We start from the raw sequence: 21,513 nt of genomic DNA, 5'->3' as shown, positions 1-21,513 counted from the left end.
CAGATAGTGAAACTAGGCACTGTAAGCTCCATGTATGGTTATTTCGGGGAGGTGACGGGGATTGAGATGCATGTACAAACAATCTTCCGCTGACTGGGATTTTTGAGCAGGTTCTGGCATGCATGGTTTTATAAATCTGAAAACTTTTTGTGCGTATGCAGACTTTTAGTATGAAATCTACAGAAAGTTTTATAAATGAGGCCTCAGCTCAGTGAATATCTGTCTCATCTCCTGCTTGTGTGTGATAGTATGGTTTTAGATGTTTAACTCTCAGGGATACCTTATGATGAGTTTGAGTCTGGGATGCACTAGTGTTAGGTCTTTTGTTTAGTGTCCTGTATTTTTTATCTTTTATGATTTCCTGTCCTTTTGTAGTCTTGTACTTGGTCTTTGTAGTTCTTCCACTGTTTCCCCACCCTCATTTTCCCCAAGTGCTCCTTGTTTCCTCGTCTAGTCCTGTTTTTTTAGCCCTGTGTTTTCTTTTGTCTGGAAGATCCAGCTTCCTCACTTCGTTTTTAACAGCATACTAAAGGTAATGAATTTGGCTTATATACCCATAATTAACACAAATGATACAGTATGCTGCAAAATTTGTTGTTTTTTACAATCCAAAAACAAGAAAATCAATTAGTTTTCTCAATTTTTTCTCTATTTTTTAGAAGTCTTGAATTACTGATTATTGGGCCAAATTTGTTCCAAATAAGGTAAGATAAATGGTTTTGACTGTGCTTATTATTGTTATGTCACATGTTTTGTACAATATTTACAAGACTGTTTCCAAACCAGCATGCAGATTATATTAAATACAACAAAGACAAATTAAGTAAGATTCAATTTAATATTATAGTTATTGTGAAAAGAGATTATATTACAGTAGTGTGTCAGACTTGATTTCCTGGAAATAGTGTGTAGCTTTGCCACCCCTCCTAAGCATCTGAGCTCCACCCACTTTAACTTTCATTCTGGGAAACAGTATTACACCACAGAATGCGTTATCTCTATATCTCTATAAGAACACACAGCAAAAAACAACTGAAGAGTGCATTCAGTTGCATACCAAATCGAGAATCCATAATTTTTTTCTGTATATTTAAAACATTTTCAGACCTTTTTTTCCTCATAAAATTGAATTGGTGTTATCTTTTGAACTCTTGCCATGAAAACAATCTGAGGTTTCTCATTTTTATTCTTCACATGTTTTTACATGTCTTTATTCTGTACAGGTCAATTTCAGTTTCAGAAACAAGAATGTCTAGTACCGTCATTCCCACAAACTCGTCGACGCTGATCATCCAGTTTCAGGCCCCAGAACAAACGGCTCCAGCGACTGTTTATGTGCCACAGACAGCTTCAGCTCCTCAAGGACTTCAGGCTTTCCTGAAAGGCCAACCAAAAGCACTTGGGGTGAGAAATCTTTCAATAAAATTTATTTTTATACGTGTGAAGGAAAGGTACGGAAAAAAACAAACAAAAAAGCATTAGGATGTCACCGGGTGACGAATAGGAACTACAATGAACGGAACGAGTTCCCTTGGGGAAACAGTTCCGGTGTAACACCCATATTGATGAGCAACAGCTGCGGTGGATAATCAAGTGGCTATTTGAGCGTGTGTTGGGAATGAGTGAGTGTGCGTGGCGGTTTGAAGAGAGAGAAACGGCAGGTTGAAGGGAGGAGTGCGCAGGCAAGCAGAGCGGTTGTGATCAAAGTCGAGGTTACGAGAAGACGAGAGGCAGAGGCGGCAGGATGGCAGCGGAAGTAAAGATGGTTGGCGTGGTGAGGGAAATGAGAGGGGTCTGAATTGCAGATTGTTGGTCGAACTCGGTGTCTCCCTTTTGAAAGTATCCTCATAGTGGATCGGCCGGCCCCGACGAGCTGAAGTGAAGGTACACTTTTCACTGTTAAACGGTGTGTCATTGCAGTGTCTGACGATTGAAGTGAGCACGTTGAATATTTAAAGTGGTTTGATACATGCACGAGTGTTTGAGCGTTTGATGTTACCAGCACTTTGAAAACTTAGTCGGAGACCATCTAGTCTGGTGGAGTACCAAGAATTAATGTGAACATAGAGAAACTGCTATCCGCCGCTGCATGCTGCCATCGCTACCCTGTGGTAAGAAGACTCAGTTGTTAACTGCTGGATTCTGTACTCACCATTGCTGTTCTGTGAACATAGAGAAACTGCTATCCGCCACTGCATGCTGCCATCGCTACCCTGTGGTAAGAAGACTCAGTTGTTAACTGCTGGATTCTGTAGTCACCACTGTTGTTCTGTGAACATAGAGAAACTGCTATCCGCCACTGCATTCTGCCATCGCTGCCCGGTGAGGGATCCTATTATCCGTCACTGCACTCCAACTGCCGCTGGCCTGTGAAAGGAAGGTGACACCCAGTTAGCTGACGCTGTCCTGTGAAAAGAGAAAGCCCACTGTCTGTTGCCACCCACCTGTAGTCCCTTGTACCCTGCCCGCCACCTACTGCTGACTACTGCATTTGATCGGATGGTTATTGCCTTCTGCCTACCATATACTGCTCGTTGCTCCCCACCAAAAAAAGGTCCTGGTCTATTCCCCGTCGTCCTGTGAAAGAGAGGTGACACTCAGTTATCTGATGCTGTCCTGTGAGAAGAGAAAACCCACCGTCTGTCGATCCTTACCTGTAGCCTCCTGTGTCCTACTCATTACTTACGTTGGCCTGCTGTCTGCCATCTGAAGGTCCTGGCCTTTGGACCAATCTGTCCCTCATCCTTCATCCCCCCTTGTCTGGCTTTTGGTGTGTCTTGGTGTAGCTCCTCCGGAGTGGTGGTTGTCCTCGGCCCTAGCGGTGACAAGTACAAACATTAACAAACTGTTGTGCAGACCTGGCAACCCTGCTCAGCTAATAACTGTGATTCACTATTCCCCTGCAATAAGAACCTGTTTTCTGGTCTTCCTCAGACTGTCCAGATAATGATCGGTCTGCTGATTCTCCTGTTGGGAATCGTGTCTACAGTCAATGCAGAATCCATCTTTGTCTTCAGTGGTATTCCTTATTGGGGATCTCTCATCGTAAGGAAACAATGTACAATTTAAGTACAGTTCAGTCTTTTCTAACACAGGCTAAATATTCTAACAGAATAATCCTTTCTCTCTCCTCTCAGTACATTATCGCAGGATCACTCTGCATTGCTGCAGAAAATAAACTCCATGGCAAAGCCTCCTCCAGTTTATGTTTGGTATGCGCAAATCACTTGTTATTTTCAGGGGTCCAAGCAACAAACTTTTTTCAAACTTTCACTCAATTGAGGCTAAAGCAAAAGTTTTTTGATTACTCACTCACTCTTGAGCGTCTGGCGCGAATGATTTCAATGTTAAGTCAATGTAAAGACGCGTTTACGCGCGTCTAGAGGTCCTGCGGCGCAAATGAGGCTTAGCGCGGCGCGGTAGACCAGCCTCATTCACGCATCCAGTTCGCGCGAATGAGGCGAATTGACTAACACAAATAATGCATCTGTCTTTTCTACCATTTCACTGTAGCTCAGCATCACGATGTAAAGTTAATGTTATTACTTTAACAGCAGCAGTAAAAAAAAAAAGAAAAAAGATAAGCTATTAGAGTAAATATATTGCGTTAGGCTACTTCATGAGTTAATAAGAAAAAAGATTTTACAATTTCTGCAAATGCAGTGATGAGTTCATGTTCTCATGATTTATTTTTATGAATAAAAATGTTTCAAAACATCCCCCCCCCCCCCCTCTGTTTTTTTCACAAATCGCACCCTGGTTACAGCCTTATTCCAAAATGGATTAAATTCATTATTTTCCTAAAAATTCTACTAATAATACTCCATAATGACAACGTGAAAGAAGTTAGCTTGAAATCGTTGCAAATTTATAAAAAATAAAAAACAAAAAAATCACATGTACATAAGTATTCACAGCCTTTGCCATGACACTCAAAATTGAGCACAGGTGCAATCCTGTTTCCACTGATCACCCTTGAGGTGTTTCTACAGCTGGATTGGAGTTCACCTGTGGTAAATTCAGTTGATTGGACATGATTTGGAAAGGCACACACCTGCCTATATAAGGTCCCACAGTTAACAGTGCATGTCAGAGCACAAACCAAGCCATGAAGTGTCTGTACAGCTCTGAGACAGGATTGTGTCGAGGCTCAGATCCATTTTGGATTAAGCCTATAACATAACATAACATAACATAACAAAATGTGGAAAAAGTGAAGCGCTATGGATACTTTCCGGATGCTCTGTAAATGGTTAATTTGATTGACTATGCATAAAATCCATTATATTCTCATAAAGAGCAATGAAGTCTAATCAAAATCTAATCAGTTTGCAAAGAAATCGGTGATCTCCAAATTACCTTTAGTTTTACATGATACAGAAAACATGTCAAGTTGCCAGACATGAATGAATGAATGTATTGCTATTCTATTAAAGAAGAATAGGTCTTGGGCCTTATAATTGCAACTTGCAACTTTATTTTTTTTTTTTTTATAGTGCTCCATATATATTGTTTCATGATCTGCTTTAACACACTGGGTAAAGTGCTTTCTAACTAATTAACTTGTTTTTCTGTCTATAGGTGAAAGGTTCACTTGGAATGAACATCTCAAGTGCTATAACTGCAGGCATTTCCATTATTATCCTTTCATTGGAGTTGTCTGTAGGACATATCCCTTACTGCTATAGATATAACTGTTATAATTACAAGGTATGTTAACAACTTTTCTAGTCACAGTTTTACTTGCATTTAATAGAAGAATTTAATAGACCACTTACTGTTACTAATAATTTACGTCTTGATATTAAAGGAGAACTCCGGTCAATTTTAACATTGAGCTCATTTTATTGTACATTTGGAGTGCTGTCAATACAGAGAACAACTACAAAAATCGGTGTTGCCTACACCGAGTTATTCTATTTTTAAAATTTGCACCCTGTTGACTTCAATGGGGCAAGTACTAAACCTGCTTTTAGGCTCTTAACATCCTTGATGTGTCATTACAAGTGCACAGAAAATGTGAGTGATTCCTTCTGAGTGAACACGAGTGGATCTGACTGCAGTAGATGTAAAAGATATGTATAAAAATGATGTTCTCTTACGAGAGGTCTCTCGTATTGCGTAAGGTTAGCTTACGCATCGGGAAAGTCTTCTTTCTTCGAGATCTGAAGCCAAAAAATTATCCTTAATTTTGTATACATTGTCAACGCAGTGCAGCAGCCGACAGACCTAGGCAGGCTGTATAAGCGTGCTCATTGGCTGCTCGGCGGCAACTGCTTAAGCCTATCGGTGAGCGCTCTGAACGCGGCAACCAATGAGGGCGCTTCGCGCCCTTCCACACCCTTCTAACCGTCAGAATGGGTGTGACCAGCGTGTATATATTCAGCGCTCATAGGCTAAAATTCTGATTTTCTTGTCTTCAGCGACGCTCTTCGCATCGCTGGATCTTGAGAGCCGCCGCTGTTGAAACCAGTGACCAGCAAGCTTAGGACAGCGCCTGAGGAAGCCGGCCGTCTTCGCCGCCTTCAGCCATCCGTGCCTGCTACGCTATCCGGCGACATATCCTTTACATTATTACTGTTTCTGTGTGTATTCTAAAAGAGCAAAAACGCCTCGTTTTTGCGGCTCGTGCCGCGCCCCGCTCAGCAACGGAGACCGCTACCTCTCTGCGCTCTCCGCCTGGGCCGCGGGCACGCCGCCACCGCACTCTCCGAGTGCGAAGAGCTTTCAATGTCGACCCTGCGGGCTCGACTTGAAGCTTTCGACCAAGCTGTCGCTCCGCCTGTCCCTGCCGGGCCGCGCAATAAGAAGCGCCGCTCGCAGCGACCACCGGAGACTGTTGTGACTGAGGAGCTCGCCGGAACCTCTCCCTCGAGCTCTCTCTCGCCCTCTCCCTCCCGGCCGCTCAACCGCCGGCTCTCGCCCGCGCCGCCGCCGCGTCAGGAGATGAGGCGAATGTGATAGATACCCGTACTCTCCCTCTGTTCGAGCCGTGCAACTACGCCGCTCACAAGGGATGGCAGAAGCGGACGGTCTCGGAGCGAGTTTCCTCTCCCTCTGTTCGAGCCGCGCAAACTGAGCCGCTCACGGGGGATGGCAGGAGCGGACGGTCTCGGAGCGAGTTTCCTCTCCCTCTGTTCGAGCCGCGCAAACTGAGCCGCTCACGGGGGATGGCAGGAGCGGACGGTCTCGGAGCGAGTTTCCTCTCCCTCTGTTCGAGCCGCGCAAACTGCGCCGCTCACAAGGGATGGCAGGAGCGGACGGTCTTGGAGCTCTCTTTACGTTACAAGAAAGCTACTCCGTCCTCGCGCGTCACTCACCGGTGAAAGGGGAACAGAGTGTTTTCGTCCCGCCGTGGCCTGGACTATAACCTCCATTTCTCAGTCCCCTCTTAAGTTCAGGCGACTGGAATTGTTACTATTGCAGTATACGAGCCTGTTATAAATACACGCTCGCCTGCAAGCAAACGCCGTCACAAGACATGATGACGCTAACCGAGTACTAATGTATTCTCCCCTGTGGCTCAGTGGCGGAATCCTAGACTGTCAAGCCAGAGACCCGGGTTCGGTCCCCGCTCTCGCGGCAGATAAAGTTTATGCTGTTCGCTTCTCCGAGCTCGCGGCCAGTTTTTCTTACATACAGAAAACAAGCCCGCTCTCTCCCTCGTTGGGCCGCGCAGATTGCACTGTTCAAGGGATGACAAAGCGGACGGTCACGAGCAGCGTTCAGCGTGCGCGCCTCACTCACCGGCGAAAAGAGAAGAGAGTGTGTTAGTCTCGCTACGGCTGGACAACCGCCAATCCTCACACATTTCTCAGTCCCCTCTTAAGTTCAAGCTCTCGGGGCAGATAAAAATTTATGCTGCTTGCTTCTCCGAGCTCGCGGCCAGTCTTTCTTACTTACAGAAAGCGAACCCGCCTCTCGCACCACACCTTCTCAGGGTGCTCGAGTATTTTTGAGCGTCTAAACACGAGAGAAGAAAAGACGGTTAAATCCCGCAGCCCTGCGGCTGGACCACCGTCGAAGCTTAACGCTCTGTCAGTCCCCGTTGCCACGGCTACTGCAGCTGTTTATCTCGCAGTCAACGAGCCGGTATATCTACCCGCTCGCCTGCGCGCATCCGCCGTTCTCACGGCAACCCAGAGAAATTTCAAAAGAGCATAATGTCTGGTTGCATGGCTGACGCCGTATGTGTTTCTAGTACAGTGAATGTGCCCACGTTCTGTGCTCACCCCTGTACACAAGCACTATACATCCCGTGTCTCTCACAGAGCCCACTCTCATGAAGCAGGCAAAAGCCGCTTTAGTGTTAAAAGTAGGTCACGTGTCCACTTCTCCGTGCCCACACCTACTCACTGCCCGCTCTGTCACACGGCCTCGCACGACCGGTCATGTTTTAAATGTAAGTCCTGTGCCCGCCCTCGAGCGCTCACACATACTAACTAACATTTTCGCCCCGACGCCGACATCGCGCGTCGCGCCTCACACTATATGTTCCCCGTCCAAAGCCACCGGGACACTGTGTAAAATGGCCAGCTATCGCTACGTGCGATCCGCCGTATCTAAGCACCAAGAGCGCGCGCGCCGCGCCCGCCCCTGAATGTAAGTCCTGTGCCCGCCCTCGAGCGCTCACACATACTAACGAACATTTTTGCCCCCGACGCCGCCATCGCGCCTCACACTTTATGTTCCCCGTCTAAAGCCACCGGGACACTGTGTGTAAAACGGCCAGCTATCGCTGCGTGCGATCCGCCGTATCTAAGCACCAAGAGCGCGCGCGCCGCGCCCGCCCCTCCGTTTCGAGCTCTCGAGCCCGCGATGCGCGGCGATCGGAGCCCGGAGGCCATTCTGCCCCTGGCTGCACACGCAAAAGCGTGGGAAGCTATTCCAGGCGCATCAGAACGGGTGCTAAGCACAGTAAAACAGGGCTATACTCTGCAGTTCGCTCGCCGCCCTCCGCGCTTTCAAGCGCGTATCGAGACCAGAGTGAATGGGGAAGTAGCACATCTACTTCGAGCAGAAATAGCTACGCTTCTGTGCAAAAGGGCTATAGAACCGGTTTCCCCTTCCATGAGCGAGTCGGGCTTTTACAGTCGTTATTTCCTCGTTCCCAAGAAGGACGGAGCTCTCAGACCAATTTTGGATCTGAGACGTTTGAACAAGGCTCTTATGAGAAGACCGTTCAAAATGCTCACAACCAGACAAATTCTCGCGCAAATTCGCCCGAGGGACTGGTTTATATCTCTCGATCTAAAAGACGCGTGCTTTTCAGATCCAGATAATACCCCGTCACAGGCCATTCTTGAGATTCGCCTTCGACGGTCAGGTATATCAGTACACGGCCCGCCTGTCGACACAGCGCGCGCGCTGCATTCGACGCCTGGCCGCGTTCCTCCGGCCGGGCAGCACCGTACCTCTCAAAACATTTCAGAGGTTACTGGGTTGTATGGCCTCAGCCGCAGCAGTGCTTCGGCTGGGTCTTTTACGAATGCGCCCGCTACAACGCTGGCTGAATGCCCGAGTGCCTCACAGAGCATGGGCTTCCGGCGGTATTCGCATCAGAGTGACTCAGAGCTGCGTTTCAGCTCTGAAGCCCTGGTTAGCGGCCGACTGCTACCAGCGGGGAGTGACAATGGGAGCTATCTCACACCGCAAAGTTATCTCGACGGACGCTTCCACCTCAGGCTGGGGCGCTCTGTTCGAGGGCAAACCGGCTTTTGGCCTATGGTCAGACCGGGAAAAATGCCTCCACATAAACTGTTTGGAGATGATAGCGGTCGAGAACGCGCTCAGGCGCTTCCTCCCATTCATACGGGATCACCATGTGCTAGTCCGCTCGGACAACACGTCCGTGGTATCCTATGTGAACCGACAGGGCGGTGTCAGATCCAGGAATCTGTGCAGGCTGACAGAACGCCTTCTCGTGTGGGCTTACCGCTCGCTGCGCTCGCTGAGAGCCGCGCACGTGCCGGGCCACCTGAATGTCGGTCCAGACAGACTGTCCAGGGACAACATTCCCCCGGGAGAATGGTCTCTGCACCCCCAGACAGTCCAGTTTCTCTGGCGCCTATTCGGCAGAGCGGAAATCGACCTCTTTGCGTCGAAAGACAATGCTCAATGCCCGAAGTTTTATTCGAAGAGCGAGGACGCGCTGTCCCAGACATGGCCCAGCCTCCTGCTGTATGCTTTTCCTCCGATCTCCCTGTTGCCACAGGTCATTTCGAGGATCAGAGAAACGCACCACTCAGTGCTGCTTATAGCCCCGCGATGGGAAAACCAAACTTGGTACCCAGAGCTAGTGAGGCTGTCGCACTCACCCCCATGGCCGATCCCGGTGAGAAAGGATCTCCTCTCCCAAGCTGGTGGATCGATCTGGCATCCCCATCCAGAGCGCTGGTCGCTGCATGCATGGGTGATCAACGGATACCCGTTGACCTGTCAGAAGGGGTCGTGAACACGATCACACAGTCGAGAGCCCCCTCCACGAGACGGCTCTACGCGTCTAAATGGTCGGTGTTTTCTAAATGGTGCGCTACTAAAAACTTGGATCCGCGCGCATGCGGGGTCCCGCGGGTGCTCTCCTTCTTACAAGAGCTGTTGGAAAAGGGCAGATCCCCTTCCACGCTCAAAGTATATGTGGCCGCTATTGCAGCGTTCGCTGAGACGACGCGCGGCCGGGCAATGGGAAGGAATGAGCTCATTATCCGCTTCCTCAGAGGAGCTAGACGGATGAATCCCCCGCGGCCCCCCTCGGTTCCCTCGTGGGATCTGTCCTTGGTCCTAGCGGCCCTAGAGGCTTTTCCCTTTGAACCGCTTGAATCCGCGGATCTAAAGTATCTGTCGCTTAAAACCGTTTTTCTGATAGCTCTGTCTTCAGTCAAACGAGTGGGTGATTTGCACGCGCTATCTGTTAGCCCTGCATGTCTTGAGTTCGGGCCGAATGACTCGAAAGTCATTCTCAGACCGAGACACGGTTACATCCCCAAAGCGATTGGAACCCCGTTTAGGGCACAAGTTATGTCCCTCTCGGCTCTGCCAGCATCCGACAGTGGGGACAGTGATAACCTCCTATGCCCTGTCCGGGCGCTGAGAGTTTACATCACGCGCTCCGCCGCTTTCAGGCGTTCAGAGCAGCTCTTTGTTTCCTTCGGCGGACGCACCAAGGGTCTTGCCGCCTCGAAGCAGAGCTTGTCCAGGTGGATAGTGGACGCGATAGCAGCAGCTTATGCCTCCAGACACCTGCAGTGCCCTCTGGGCATCAGAGCCCACTCCACTAGAGGCATGGCCTCGTCGTGGGCCTGGTCCAGCGGAATTTCTAATCACGGTATTTGTATGGCGGCGGGCTGGGCCTCCCCGTCAACATTCGTGAGGTTTTATAACCTGGAAGTTCCTGCCCTACAGGCAAAAATACTGTCAGCATAAGTGACATGTATGCTCTGCCCATTTCTCGTGTGCAGACTACGTTCATATGCTGGCGCTATTCTGGTACTATACTCAGGGTGAAGTGTTTGACTCAGACCGGCTGATCCGCTCTGTTTCCTATTTCCCGTTACGCGCTGTTGTCGGTGCTGGCCCGCGCTGCTGGCCGCCCGTATTATTCTCTGTCGCGCGGGAATTTTTCCCTTCATGTGAGACCGACTATGTCGTTTTTCTCCTACCCTTATGAGTGCTAATGTACTGTATGGGCTCGCTCTGCCGGCCCTACTGTTTGTACTGTTATATGTTTATAGACCGGCCGCGCCGCTCTATTTCATATGCTGCATGAAGTGCCTGTACTGCGCTGGCCCGTCTCTCCGACCGGCCACATTTCCCAGCAGAGTGTTTTCCCCGGTTTCCCTGGGATTCATGGGCTGGATGCTCGGCGCACAAGGCGTTGACAAAGGGTTCCCGATGCGTAAGCTAACCTTACGCAATACGAGAGACCTCTCGTAAGAGAACGTACTCGGTTACTAATGTAACCTCGGTTCTCTCTAGAAGAGGGAACGAGTATTGCGTAACCTGCCGTGTCGCGCCACGAGCTTTTGCGCTTCAGACTGCGAAAACCAGAATTTTAGCCTATGAGCGCTGAATATATACACGCTGGCCACACCCATTCTGACGGTTAGAAGGGTGTGGAGGGCGCGAAGCGATAGGCTTAAGCAGTTGCCGCCGAGCAGCCAATGAGCACGCTTATACAGCCTGCCTAGGTCTGTCGGCTGCTGCACTGCGTTGACAATGTATACAAAATTAAGGATAATTTTTTGGCTTCAGATCTCGAAGAAAGAAGACTTTCCCGATGCGTAAGCTAACCTTACGCAATACTCGTTCCCTCTTCTAGAGAGAACCGAGGTTACATTAGTAACCGAGTACGTTATTTAAGCCAGCGCAAATACCTGTTTACATCCTGTTTTTCGGTTGAAGTCCAAAGTAGTCGATTGCCGAGTTCACGCGCGTGATCATAGGTAACTAAACCTATGCGCGTGAACTCGGCAATCGACTACTTTGGACTTCAACTGAAAAACAGGATGTAAACAGGGATTTGCGCTGGCTTAAATAACATCATTTTTATACATATCTTTCACATCTACTGCAGTCAGATCCACTCGTGTTGACTCAGAAGGAATCACTCACATTTTCTGTGCACTTGTAATGACACATCAAGGATGTTAAGAGCCTAAAAGCAGGTTTAGTACTTGCCCCATTGAAGTCAACAGGGTGCAAATTTTAAAAATAGAATAACTCGGTGTAGGCAACACCGATTTTTGTCGTTGTTCTCTGTATTGACAGCACTCCAAATGTAAAAAAAAATGAGCTCAATGTTAAAATTGACCGGAGTTCTCCTTTAACACCCGTCAAATGCGTGTGTATTTCAGCAGTGGCGTGTTACAGTCACTCCTACTAATCGCTTCGGCGGACTGAATTTCATATATACATTTATCAATTGTAGTCTTTTAAAAAATCATCTGAAATAATAAACTAAGTGCAATGTAGTGGTCAAAAATAGTGACAGCGAGTTACACACAAACCCGCCTCTCCTCACTCACTCATTTCATTTGCTCCAGAAATATATTCAGACACCATCAACATTTCTCACATTATCAGTTTATTCGCTATAGTTTAGAAAATGGTAATAAAAAATGACAAGAACTCAGAGTTATCAAATCAGTTGATATTTCACTGGTTTTGTCCATCCTTCTGTTAGACTGTCTCACAAATGAATTAGGTTGATTAGCTGTCATCTGTTAAATTTAATTACACAATTACATAATACCAATTTAGGTCAACCAATTACCAAGCAATGCTTCATTTTGTTCAGTCTGTGTGTAAAAAGGTCACATTAGCAATTAAAGAAAAAACAGTAAAGCAAAACATGGTCAGGTCAAAGTGTCTGAATAATTTGGTAGTCACTGTATGAAGAATTTTTGGATGAAGAATTTCACAGTTACTTTATTTTGCTATAATTTGTGGTTTGACTGTAGCCAAATTATGAGATAGTAGTAAAAATATCTATATGGCAGTTTTTCCTCATGGTTTTGGTAAAATTGTTGCCTGTGAAAATGCTGAGTGTAACTTCTGAAAACCACTCGACACAGTGGCTAGTGAGCAAAAAAGTTAATGTCAAGCCCTGTTCACCATGCAAGAAGGCTTTGACATTATACATTAAGTTTGATTTGTTATATTACCATATGAACCTCAAGGATTGTACATTCTGCACTTGCAGCCAGCGTATGAGTGAGTAACTATCATTTATTTTATTGATATTTGTGCTAATGATGAGTGTTTTCTCAGATCCTCTTCCGGGGGATCAGTGGTGTGTCCTTGGTATTCACTGTCCTTGAGTTTATCATCTCCATCTTTCTGTCAGCATTTGCCTGTAAAGCCAACGCTTGTTCTCCACAGGTGAGTGATGCGTTCAGGGCTAGAAGCTGAGTGACCGCTATGGTTGCTAAGCAGTTGCTAGGGTTTTCTGGGTGGTTGCTAGGACATTGCAGATTGACAGAAAGACGGGTAGTTTTTCAATTTCTATTGTTTTCAATAATCTGCACAAGTTTCGACGCCAAAATATTTCATCAGGATTTTTGTCTTTTCCTTTTTCCATTTGAAATAGTGTTGTCTATAAACCTGTAATACTAGAACTGTCATCCAATGTTATTAAATTTATATTGCAGTAAGAAGGTATAAAACGCAACGTGTATTTTTCCGAAGGTGCTTCCACGTTACCAAGTTGTTATTCCACAGTCCTATGCCTTTAGACCCAATCCATCAGAGGTAAGAGAAGCTTGTAGCACCAGTCTAATGGGACTTTGTGGAAAAAAAAAAATAAATAAATAAATAATTTTTTTATATATATATATATATACATACATACGTGTGTGTGTGTGTGTGTTTTCAAGAATTGATTAGAACTATCAATAAATAAGCATTAAAGCTGATGGCATACCTGTTTTTCTTGCAGGTACCTCTGGTGAGCGACTCTTCCGTGAATCATGATCCTGCAGATGTTCCCCCACAATACAGTGAATGTGCTGAATATCCTAAATATGAATATTAAAAAGTGGACAGAGCTGTGGTCCTGCTGTTGGGTTTGATGCTTTCACAGGACACACGGGTTCTTCCAGTGATTCAGGTCTTGTCCACACTAATACGTGTGGCATCTTTTAAATGCTGTTTAAACTTTTGACAATTTTTGATAAATAAAATTGTTGTTAAAAAAAATAAAAAGCATATTTTTCTTTCTGTTTTGTCCTTCTGTCCACACTGACACACATTTTTATTAATAAAAAACATTCTCCAAAGTGGATTAATTTGAAAACACCGTTTTCGCGTTATAGTGTGGACTGTCAAAACTGAGTTTTTTTAAAACATTGACGTAAGTTTAGTCATGTGACGCATATTCATGTTTATACCAGTATTGTGCCTGTTATGTATGATCCACTTTCACACTATTGCTAAAATGTTACTTTGCACACTCTTCATATCACAGTCCTGCAAGGAAGACAGAAAATGTACTTGCATTTGCTGTCCTTCAGTAAAACATGAGAGCAGTCTCGCTTTAGACCAAACATATAATGGTGACTGAGTGCATCAGTGAATGCTGAGATATTTTGCTAAATAAAATAATCCTGTCAGAAGAATTGCACAATAACTTTATTATTTACTTTTCCATCTGTATCATCTCAGTGAGCTTTTTTTTTTTTCACTAAAAAGAAGACACAAATGTAATCACTGGATCAAATAGTAAATACAGATTTGTGAGTACAGACACTTGTGAGTAAAAATACTATTCAAGATACTGCTTCGCAATTTTTTTACATCAACAATGCTGCCTAATCATCAGTGAAACTCACTCTTTTTTCTCTTTAAAGATAATAAATAAATGCATATGGCTGATATAACTGAATGTTTAAAACTTGCAAAAGTAAAAGCAAATATTAAAATTATTCGTTAAATTCCCTAAAGTCTCAGTCCTCTGTGTGTCCTTCAGCAGGCTTCCTGTTTAGGGGTTGAAAAACACAGTTAAAGATTAGAGTAGCACAAAGAGCAGTCTACCCTGATTAAGTCTCGTTTCTTTTCTTTCTGGATCTCAGGATTGGATCTGTAATATTCCAGTGATAAATGGTCAGAGTTTATTTACAGTAGTCAAAAACAGAAACAAGCAGATTCTGCGCAGGACAACGGCACACCCTCTAGAAGCAACCCAAAACTGATTTAAAAGAATTACGTCCTACAGAGTTTATGTAAAGCTTTGGGTTCATGTTTCATGTCAGTCATGTGATTCCCTTGCCCTCATGTGATCCTGCCATGAGCTTCCCTAGTCTTTTGCGGCATGTTGTCATTGGTTAATTGTCTAATCATGTTTAACGGTGTGTCTTGTTTAGTGATTAGTCCTTAGGCTTGTTGGACTTCATGCAGCTCTGCGCAGACCGATCGGTGGCTGACTTGAAGCAGTGCATGCCGGTTAGAAATTTTGTCCAACTTGATACAGCGCCGACGCCACGTGACGTATGCCATCAAAGTACCGCGAGAGCGTTTCGAGAGTAGCCGGAGAACTCAGCCAGCGCAGCTTCTCAAGAGCGGCTTCACGAGCTCTGATGATGACACAGCTGTTCCACCGCATGACAACGATCACGTGTGTCTGTTTATTCTCACACCTTTAGTTCCACTAAAGCTCACAAATCAGTTTTTTATAACAGTAAACACTCTTTTCATGTAGTCGCGATGTTATATTGTGTCATGTTTATCAAAATAAAACTGACTAAAAAACCTTGGTTCCACTTCATTGATAGTAGCTATACGCTTATGTTGAACTGTATTCTTGTTCAAACAGACGCTGTATGAAGCAGTACATAAAGTATTGAATGAAAATGTTTCTGAAACATCTGTGTATTTGGCAAATATTGCATTTATTTCACTTCAGCTGTGGTAAAGTATGCAAACTCCACGAGAGAGGTCGGAAATTTATATGCCTACACGCGTCAACTCTCACCGATCGGTTACATCCAGCCGCAGCCAATGTCTAACATCGTTTGCCATGTGTCCTTGTCAAGTATTGTTCGTGTAACCGCTGTGTGGTGAGTGTTTAAGTCACATGAAGTCGAGTTTTGCTTAGTCAATTCTTTGTTTTGTATTTTGATTAGTGGTGGAAGAAAAAAAGTGATGCAGATTGACGCGGGACAGTGCTTTCGTGTTAATAGCTCCTAAAAGAGAATTTAAATCACTGATACAACCTTTAAGCAAATGTGCCGTATTGTGTCGAGGCTTCGAAACAATCCAACACCCGTCTCTACGGTGACCCCTAGTGGTCAGAACAGTGTAAATGCAACAAAACCCTGGCAAAACATGCATAAAACACCTTTTACAAATCTATTGCAGATTTTATTGACAGTAAAATCTTTCAAATGCTATTATCTAATTATCAAATAAGATTATCAAGTGTCTATATGTTCTTTTATCAATTGTCAGGGTTTGTTTTGTTTGTTGTATGAATGTCTCAGCTATGACTAAACGGATCTATAAGAACCTGACTAAACAGATCTATAAGAGACTATTAACTACCATTATTAATTTTAATTATACTATGTCTAATTAAAATGTCTAAAAATGTATAATACTGATCAGAGATCAGGTAAAACTCACAGACACGTGTTCAATGGTTATCATGATTAATGGGTTGACAGAGATCATCGCCCCCCAGCGGGGACCCATAAGAAATTTTACCATGATGTACTATAGTACATACCATGGTATACCATAGTAGTACCATGGTAGTACCATGGTAGTACCATAGTACCTTACATATAACCATGGTACATACTATATAGTACTTCAGATATTATCATGGTACCATGGTACATTGCATGGTACTGTAGATGTTACTATGGTACATAGTATGGTACCTCAGATTTACCATGGTACCATGATACTTACCATGGTACAAATACCATGGTACCATGGTACATTGCATGGTACTGTGGATGTTACTATGGTACATAGTATGGTACCTCAGATTTACCATGGTACCATGATACTTACCATGGTACAAATACCATAGTACCTCAGATATAACCATGGTACATACTTTATAGTACTTCAGATATTATCATGGTACCATGATACCATGGTACATTGCATGATAATATCTGAAGTTCTATACTGTAGATACTGTACAGTATACTGTAGATGTTACTATGGTACATAGTATGGTACCTCAGATTTACCATGGTACATACCCTAGTACCTCAGATATTACCATGGTACATACTACCTCAGATATAACCATAGTACCTCAAATATTACCATGATACTTTGCACGGTACTGCAGACATAACTATAGTATACCCAGTATTACTATGGTACATCTTGAGCAAATAAATAAATAAATAAATAAATAAATAATATAAAACAAACCACACGAGTATTTTGAAAAACAAAAACACTGTACCCACACAAGTAGCCTACTAGTAACTGATTGTTGAAAGCTCAAGCACGCTAGCATGACCCATTGTCCTCCTACCCATTGTCCTACTTAACTTAACTTACTTTTGATATTTTAACTACTGTTTTACTAACAAAGCTTGTGAGCTTATGTACATTTTTGAAAGAAGGCCATATAGCTTTAGCTTAGTATTTTGCAACTTTTAGTATTTTAGTTAGTTTCACTTCTAGTCAAAATTTGTATTTCTTTCTCAACACATGTTTGCAAAAGAAAATTCTCAAAGAATTACACTTGATATTATCATATGACATAAATATGTTCTCAATGTTTTTGAATGAGACAACTCAGTTCACAGCACTACAATGTGGTGTTTAGGCTTTTATTTAGCAATATCCATACAGAAACACCCAAAACCCAAACTTGCATGCACAAATTCATTAGGAATACAGTGTAAAATAAATTAATACAACAATCATATATAAAAAAAGAACAATAACAATATTGCAATAAAGAAGTCCTGCTTATCAATTTTCATTGGTTTAATTTACCCAGATATTATATGGTGTAGAGACACACTACAAGCCATTAGAGGGCGCTATATCAGGGGAAAAAAAACGGAGAAACCGTTTGGTTTTAAGCTCAATGTTGAAAACTGTTCATTTACTCACGTCTTAGGGTGAATTGGGAAGCCAATATAAGTTAGAATGGTTTCAAAAGGAGGCTGTGGTGAAGTGGATCTGTTTGTTTTTATATCTCCTGCCTGAATGGGCAATTTTAAAGAAGAGAAATAAATTGCAACGTACTCAATGTTTCTTCTTAATGGTAACGGATTTCAACGTACTCAATGTTTCTTCTTAATGGTAACGGATTTCAACGTACTCAATGTTTTTTCTTAATGGTAACGGATTTCAACGTACTCAATGTTTCTTCTTAATGGTAACGGATTTCAACGTACTCAATGTTTTTTCTTAATGGTAACGGATTTCAACGCACTCAGCGTTTTTCTTCAGGTCAAAATTATTTTAACTCTGCTCAAACACAGGCATTTTTATCACATATAACTGACCCTCATGTTCAATTGCAATAGACTTAGCTACTATGTCCTCACATGTCATTGCACACAATTCATTTGAGATCCTTACTTTCACAAGAAACTTTGCAATGTTTGTATTGATATCTGCATCATAGATAGCTGGTTGTCTGTATTCCCGTTTTAGTTGCTTATAGAAAATAAGAAGTTCTCTACAAGAGCAGTTAGGCACTCTTTCACAGTTACAGGGTTTTGGTACAACAACCAAGGACTCTACCATACCAAAGCAATTAGCGGTTTCTATTACAGAATTGTTTCTTTTGAAATTGACACTGTAATCTCTGGTGGTGACTAACATACCATTATACACGCAACGCTTATATACAGTTGAACTGTTCTCATGCTGGTACTCTGTGAGCGTAGAACTGTTTTGCAGTGCAGCAATTTCTCTGGTAGTTAACAGTCTGTGAGAGCCACACCCCAAAGTCACTAAATGTTCTCTAATGTAACATGAAGACCTCGTAACAATGTTGCTACTTGTCATGAGAGAGAAAAAATCTTGCATTTCTCTGCTTGAATCCTTAAGTACAACATTTCCTTTCCTTACAACCTTCTGATATGAAAAGAAATTCTTAAAGATCTGTGACGAAACTGACTGTGTGCCAGAATACAGCTGCAAGAGTTTGCCATTCATGTCTTCAAAAACAAATGCTGAATTGGTCCATAGAAGACCCCAGTCCCTGGCACTCTGGGTAAGATGCGTCAACAAATGGCAGTTATATGAACAATGCTCGAGACCATAAAGAGCTGGCACTTTTGCTACAAACTGAACTAGACATAACTCTGCACAATTGAGCTCATCCTGTGTGGCAAACTGGGAGAGAAGGATGTGAAGTGCACATGCAAGAAGCATCCAGTGTTTGTAGTACAGCCCTGGTAAAACATTCCTTAGTATTACAGGAGAATAGAGGAGAGCAAATGCCCTCCACTCAGAAGCTTTCCAATATACTCTCTCACTTAAGCGCCTAGGATTTCTTCTCATTTCATTTGGTGGCTGAATTTTACACAAATCTTTGTCTAGGTCATTCAACTGGCGAGAAGTCAAGTGGAAGTCAAGTGGAAGTCCTTGTTGGCATAATGAGGTCAAACCAAAGATTGACAAATTGACGGACTACACCAAGACAAAAACAATGCATGTAATCTGGAATAAACCCCTTGATAATGTCAAATGATGGCAACAGGATCAGTGGACTTGGACCTTTAACACCCCTTTGAGATTGGTCATTACCATTTTCCATCACTAACTCAGCAAGTTGTAACGTTTCAGCCATATGTCTCAGGTCGCACCCAGCTATCTGTACAGGATAAACTCTAGTAAAGCCTCTGCCTTTTTGTACCATCTCCCCTTTGTGGTAGCAAAAACCACATCCAAATTCTCCATTGAACTGTTTAAAGTTCTGCACCATAGCCCTTGCAACTGCATCACAAATACATATTTTGGCTGTTACTTTGGTGTGATGTTCTGACCCAGTTTCATCTTTCCAACAGAATCCTGTGTCCCCTAGTTTTTGAATTTCACGGATGAATGGGGTGAAGAAACTTTTAACCTGGGGTTTTCCTTTGCCGAACCATAACGAATGCAATAGGACATTTTTACATCGATCCACAAATGGAAGTTCATTGATAGTACACAGAATGGGCCAAATTGAAGTCTTTGATGAATTGAACACAGGGGAGCCATCACAGTTGAAGGTTAGGATAATACTGTCAGTGTGTACTCCCTGTGTCTCGCGTCTGTATTCCGTTCCAGTGTTGACATCAGAAACACATGCATCTCTTGTGAAATGTTTCCGTAGCTTTGAATGTACATGGGCCAGGGTATTTCTTAGCTGAACCTTAAGTGGCATGACAAGGAAATAGTATGCCTTCTCAAGCAGACCTTTTTTGTTGAAGCTCTGCTGGCATTCTCCACACTTATTACCAGGTTCAACACCAAGGTAATTTGAACAGCTAGGACAGTAAAAATGAAGCTCTGTCTTGTTATTGTAATCTAGAAAGTGTTTATTTAAAAACCAAACTGACTTTGGTACACATCCAGGCACCACAAAGTTTAGGAGCTCCAGGAGGTCTTTGGTCGCTGCTTTTGACAGGCCATGCTTCAGCATGAATGCCAAGAGAAGAAGAAGAAGAGCCCCCATTGTAATTGAAGAACCAGCGTAAATTTTCTTTTCATCATTGAAGTTAGGGTCAAAAACATGCTCCTAATAAAGGATTGCAAAGGAAAATATATGTATTACAATCAAACCTGAATACAGAGAAAGCATTTTGTTACATGTAACATTACAATTTAATAAAAAAAATAAAAATAATGCTTTATCAAAGCTTATTATTATTTATATTATTATTAATATTTTTTCAACATTATATTAATTATTATTTTAATAACTGTCGGTAATTTTTTGACCGAATAACAAAAGTGACAAATTTCTGTACGACCACTTAGCCTGCTCAAATCATGCCTTCAATTTTATTAACGATTAATCGACGATAGTTCAAGTTCACTTGTGCATTCGCTTCATTTTGTGCAGATATAATTTGTAATATTATGTTTATTTTGTATATATCTGATTAATCTCATATAGGATACGTTGAGTTAAAGGGTAACTAAATCCTAAACCAACTTTTTTTAGTTAATGATCTGTAAGAATGGGGCTTTATTAGTGCTGTTCATTGATTCAAGTAACTTTTTTGACATTTGCGTATAAAGTGTTTTAATTCTACAATATATGGTGTAAAAAGTGCTGCCCTCTTCAGGTTGAACGGTGGCTACTGCAGTTGAATTTTCCTATTGGATGTTTGCGGTGGCAGGTGACGTAAGCAGGTTCCAGCTAACCACGCCCTCCCTTGGTTCGAGCTACTACGCGTATGGATAGCTTCAAGTTAGCGTAGATTTATCTGTATTTAGTACAGTGGTCAGTGGACTGCATAGCTTTTCCAGCAGACTTGGGAATTAGGCGCCAGTGGAGCTCAAGTGTGCATTGCAACTTGAATTTTACGCAGGATTGCTTCTGCAACGCATATCTATGAACGCAATAGAGGTGGACATGGGCTTCTCCACACAGCTCGCGCTGAAAAACGACGCAGTGCCAAACGCTGCTCCGCATGGACTCCATCACCGCAGCGGCGTCTTGATGTGAGTGATCATATATATAATCACAATTTATGTGTAGGTTAACCCCTCATTTACATTGCAAACGCCTGCGGCGCATTACGGCTGCGACAAGGTTTTACTCCGTCCTCCACGCGGTGCTTACTCACACCGGGAGCATATCAGAAGCGGAGCGACTGGATGCGTGAGACCACGTGATTTGCCTGTCCGACATGTTTTTCTAATTTTGGGGTTTTTAGTAGCCTGCCATGGATAAGTTGGCTAAATACGTGCAATACGTTTGGGAATCTGCACAGGGTGTTTATTTTGAAATTGACAGGGTTTTTTTTTTTACTTTTATTTTGTATTTCCGGTGCGACTTGGACGCGCGTCCTTCAAAAATAGACTAGGCGCCTAGCT

General features: G+C 43.5%; 2 protein-coding genes across 2 annotated transcripts in view; both read left to right on the top strand.

Moving 5' to 3' along the window:
- Positions 1-21,513, top strand: part of LOC308689610 (stonustoxin subunit beta-like) — a 392,706-nt gene that overhangs the window by 311,798 nt on the left and 59,395 nt on the right. The gene's annotated exons all lie outside the window — the stretch shown is intronic.
- Positions 528-13,712, top strand: LOC308689644 (membrane-spanning 4-domains subfamily A member 4A-like). The gene is made up of 8 exons (XM_081363474.1): positions 528-532; positions 1,235-1,404; positions 2,935-3,045; positions 3,138-3,212; positions 4,582-4,710; positions 12,769-12,879; positions 13,186-13,248; positions 13,436-13,712. Exons 2-8 carry the CDS (start codon positions 1,249-1,251, stop codon positions 13,529-13,531), a joined length of 741 nt encoding a protein of 246 aa, XP_081219600.1. The 5' UTR covers positions 528-532; positions 1,235-1,248; the 3' UTR covers positions 13,532-13,712.

Source organism: Scardinius erythrophthalmus (genome assembly GCF_964197995.2).
Source record: "Scardinius erythrophthalmus genome assembly, chromosome: 4".
In the NCBI taxonomy this organism is placed as follows: Eukaryota; Metazoa; Chordata; class Actinopteri; order Cypriniformes; family Leuciscidae; genus Scardinius; species Scardinius erythrophthalmus.
Note: the sequence above shows the minus strand (reverse complement) of the source record. Positions and strands in the feature narration are given on the sequence as shown.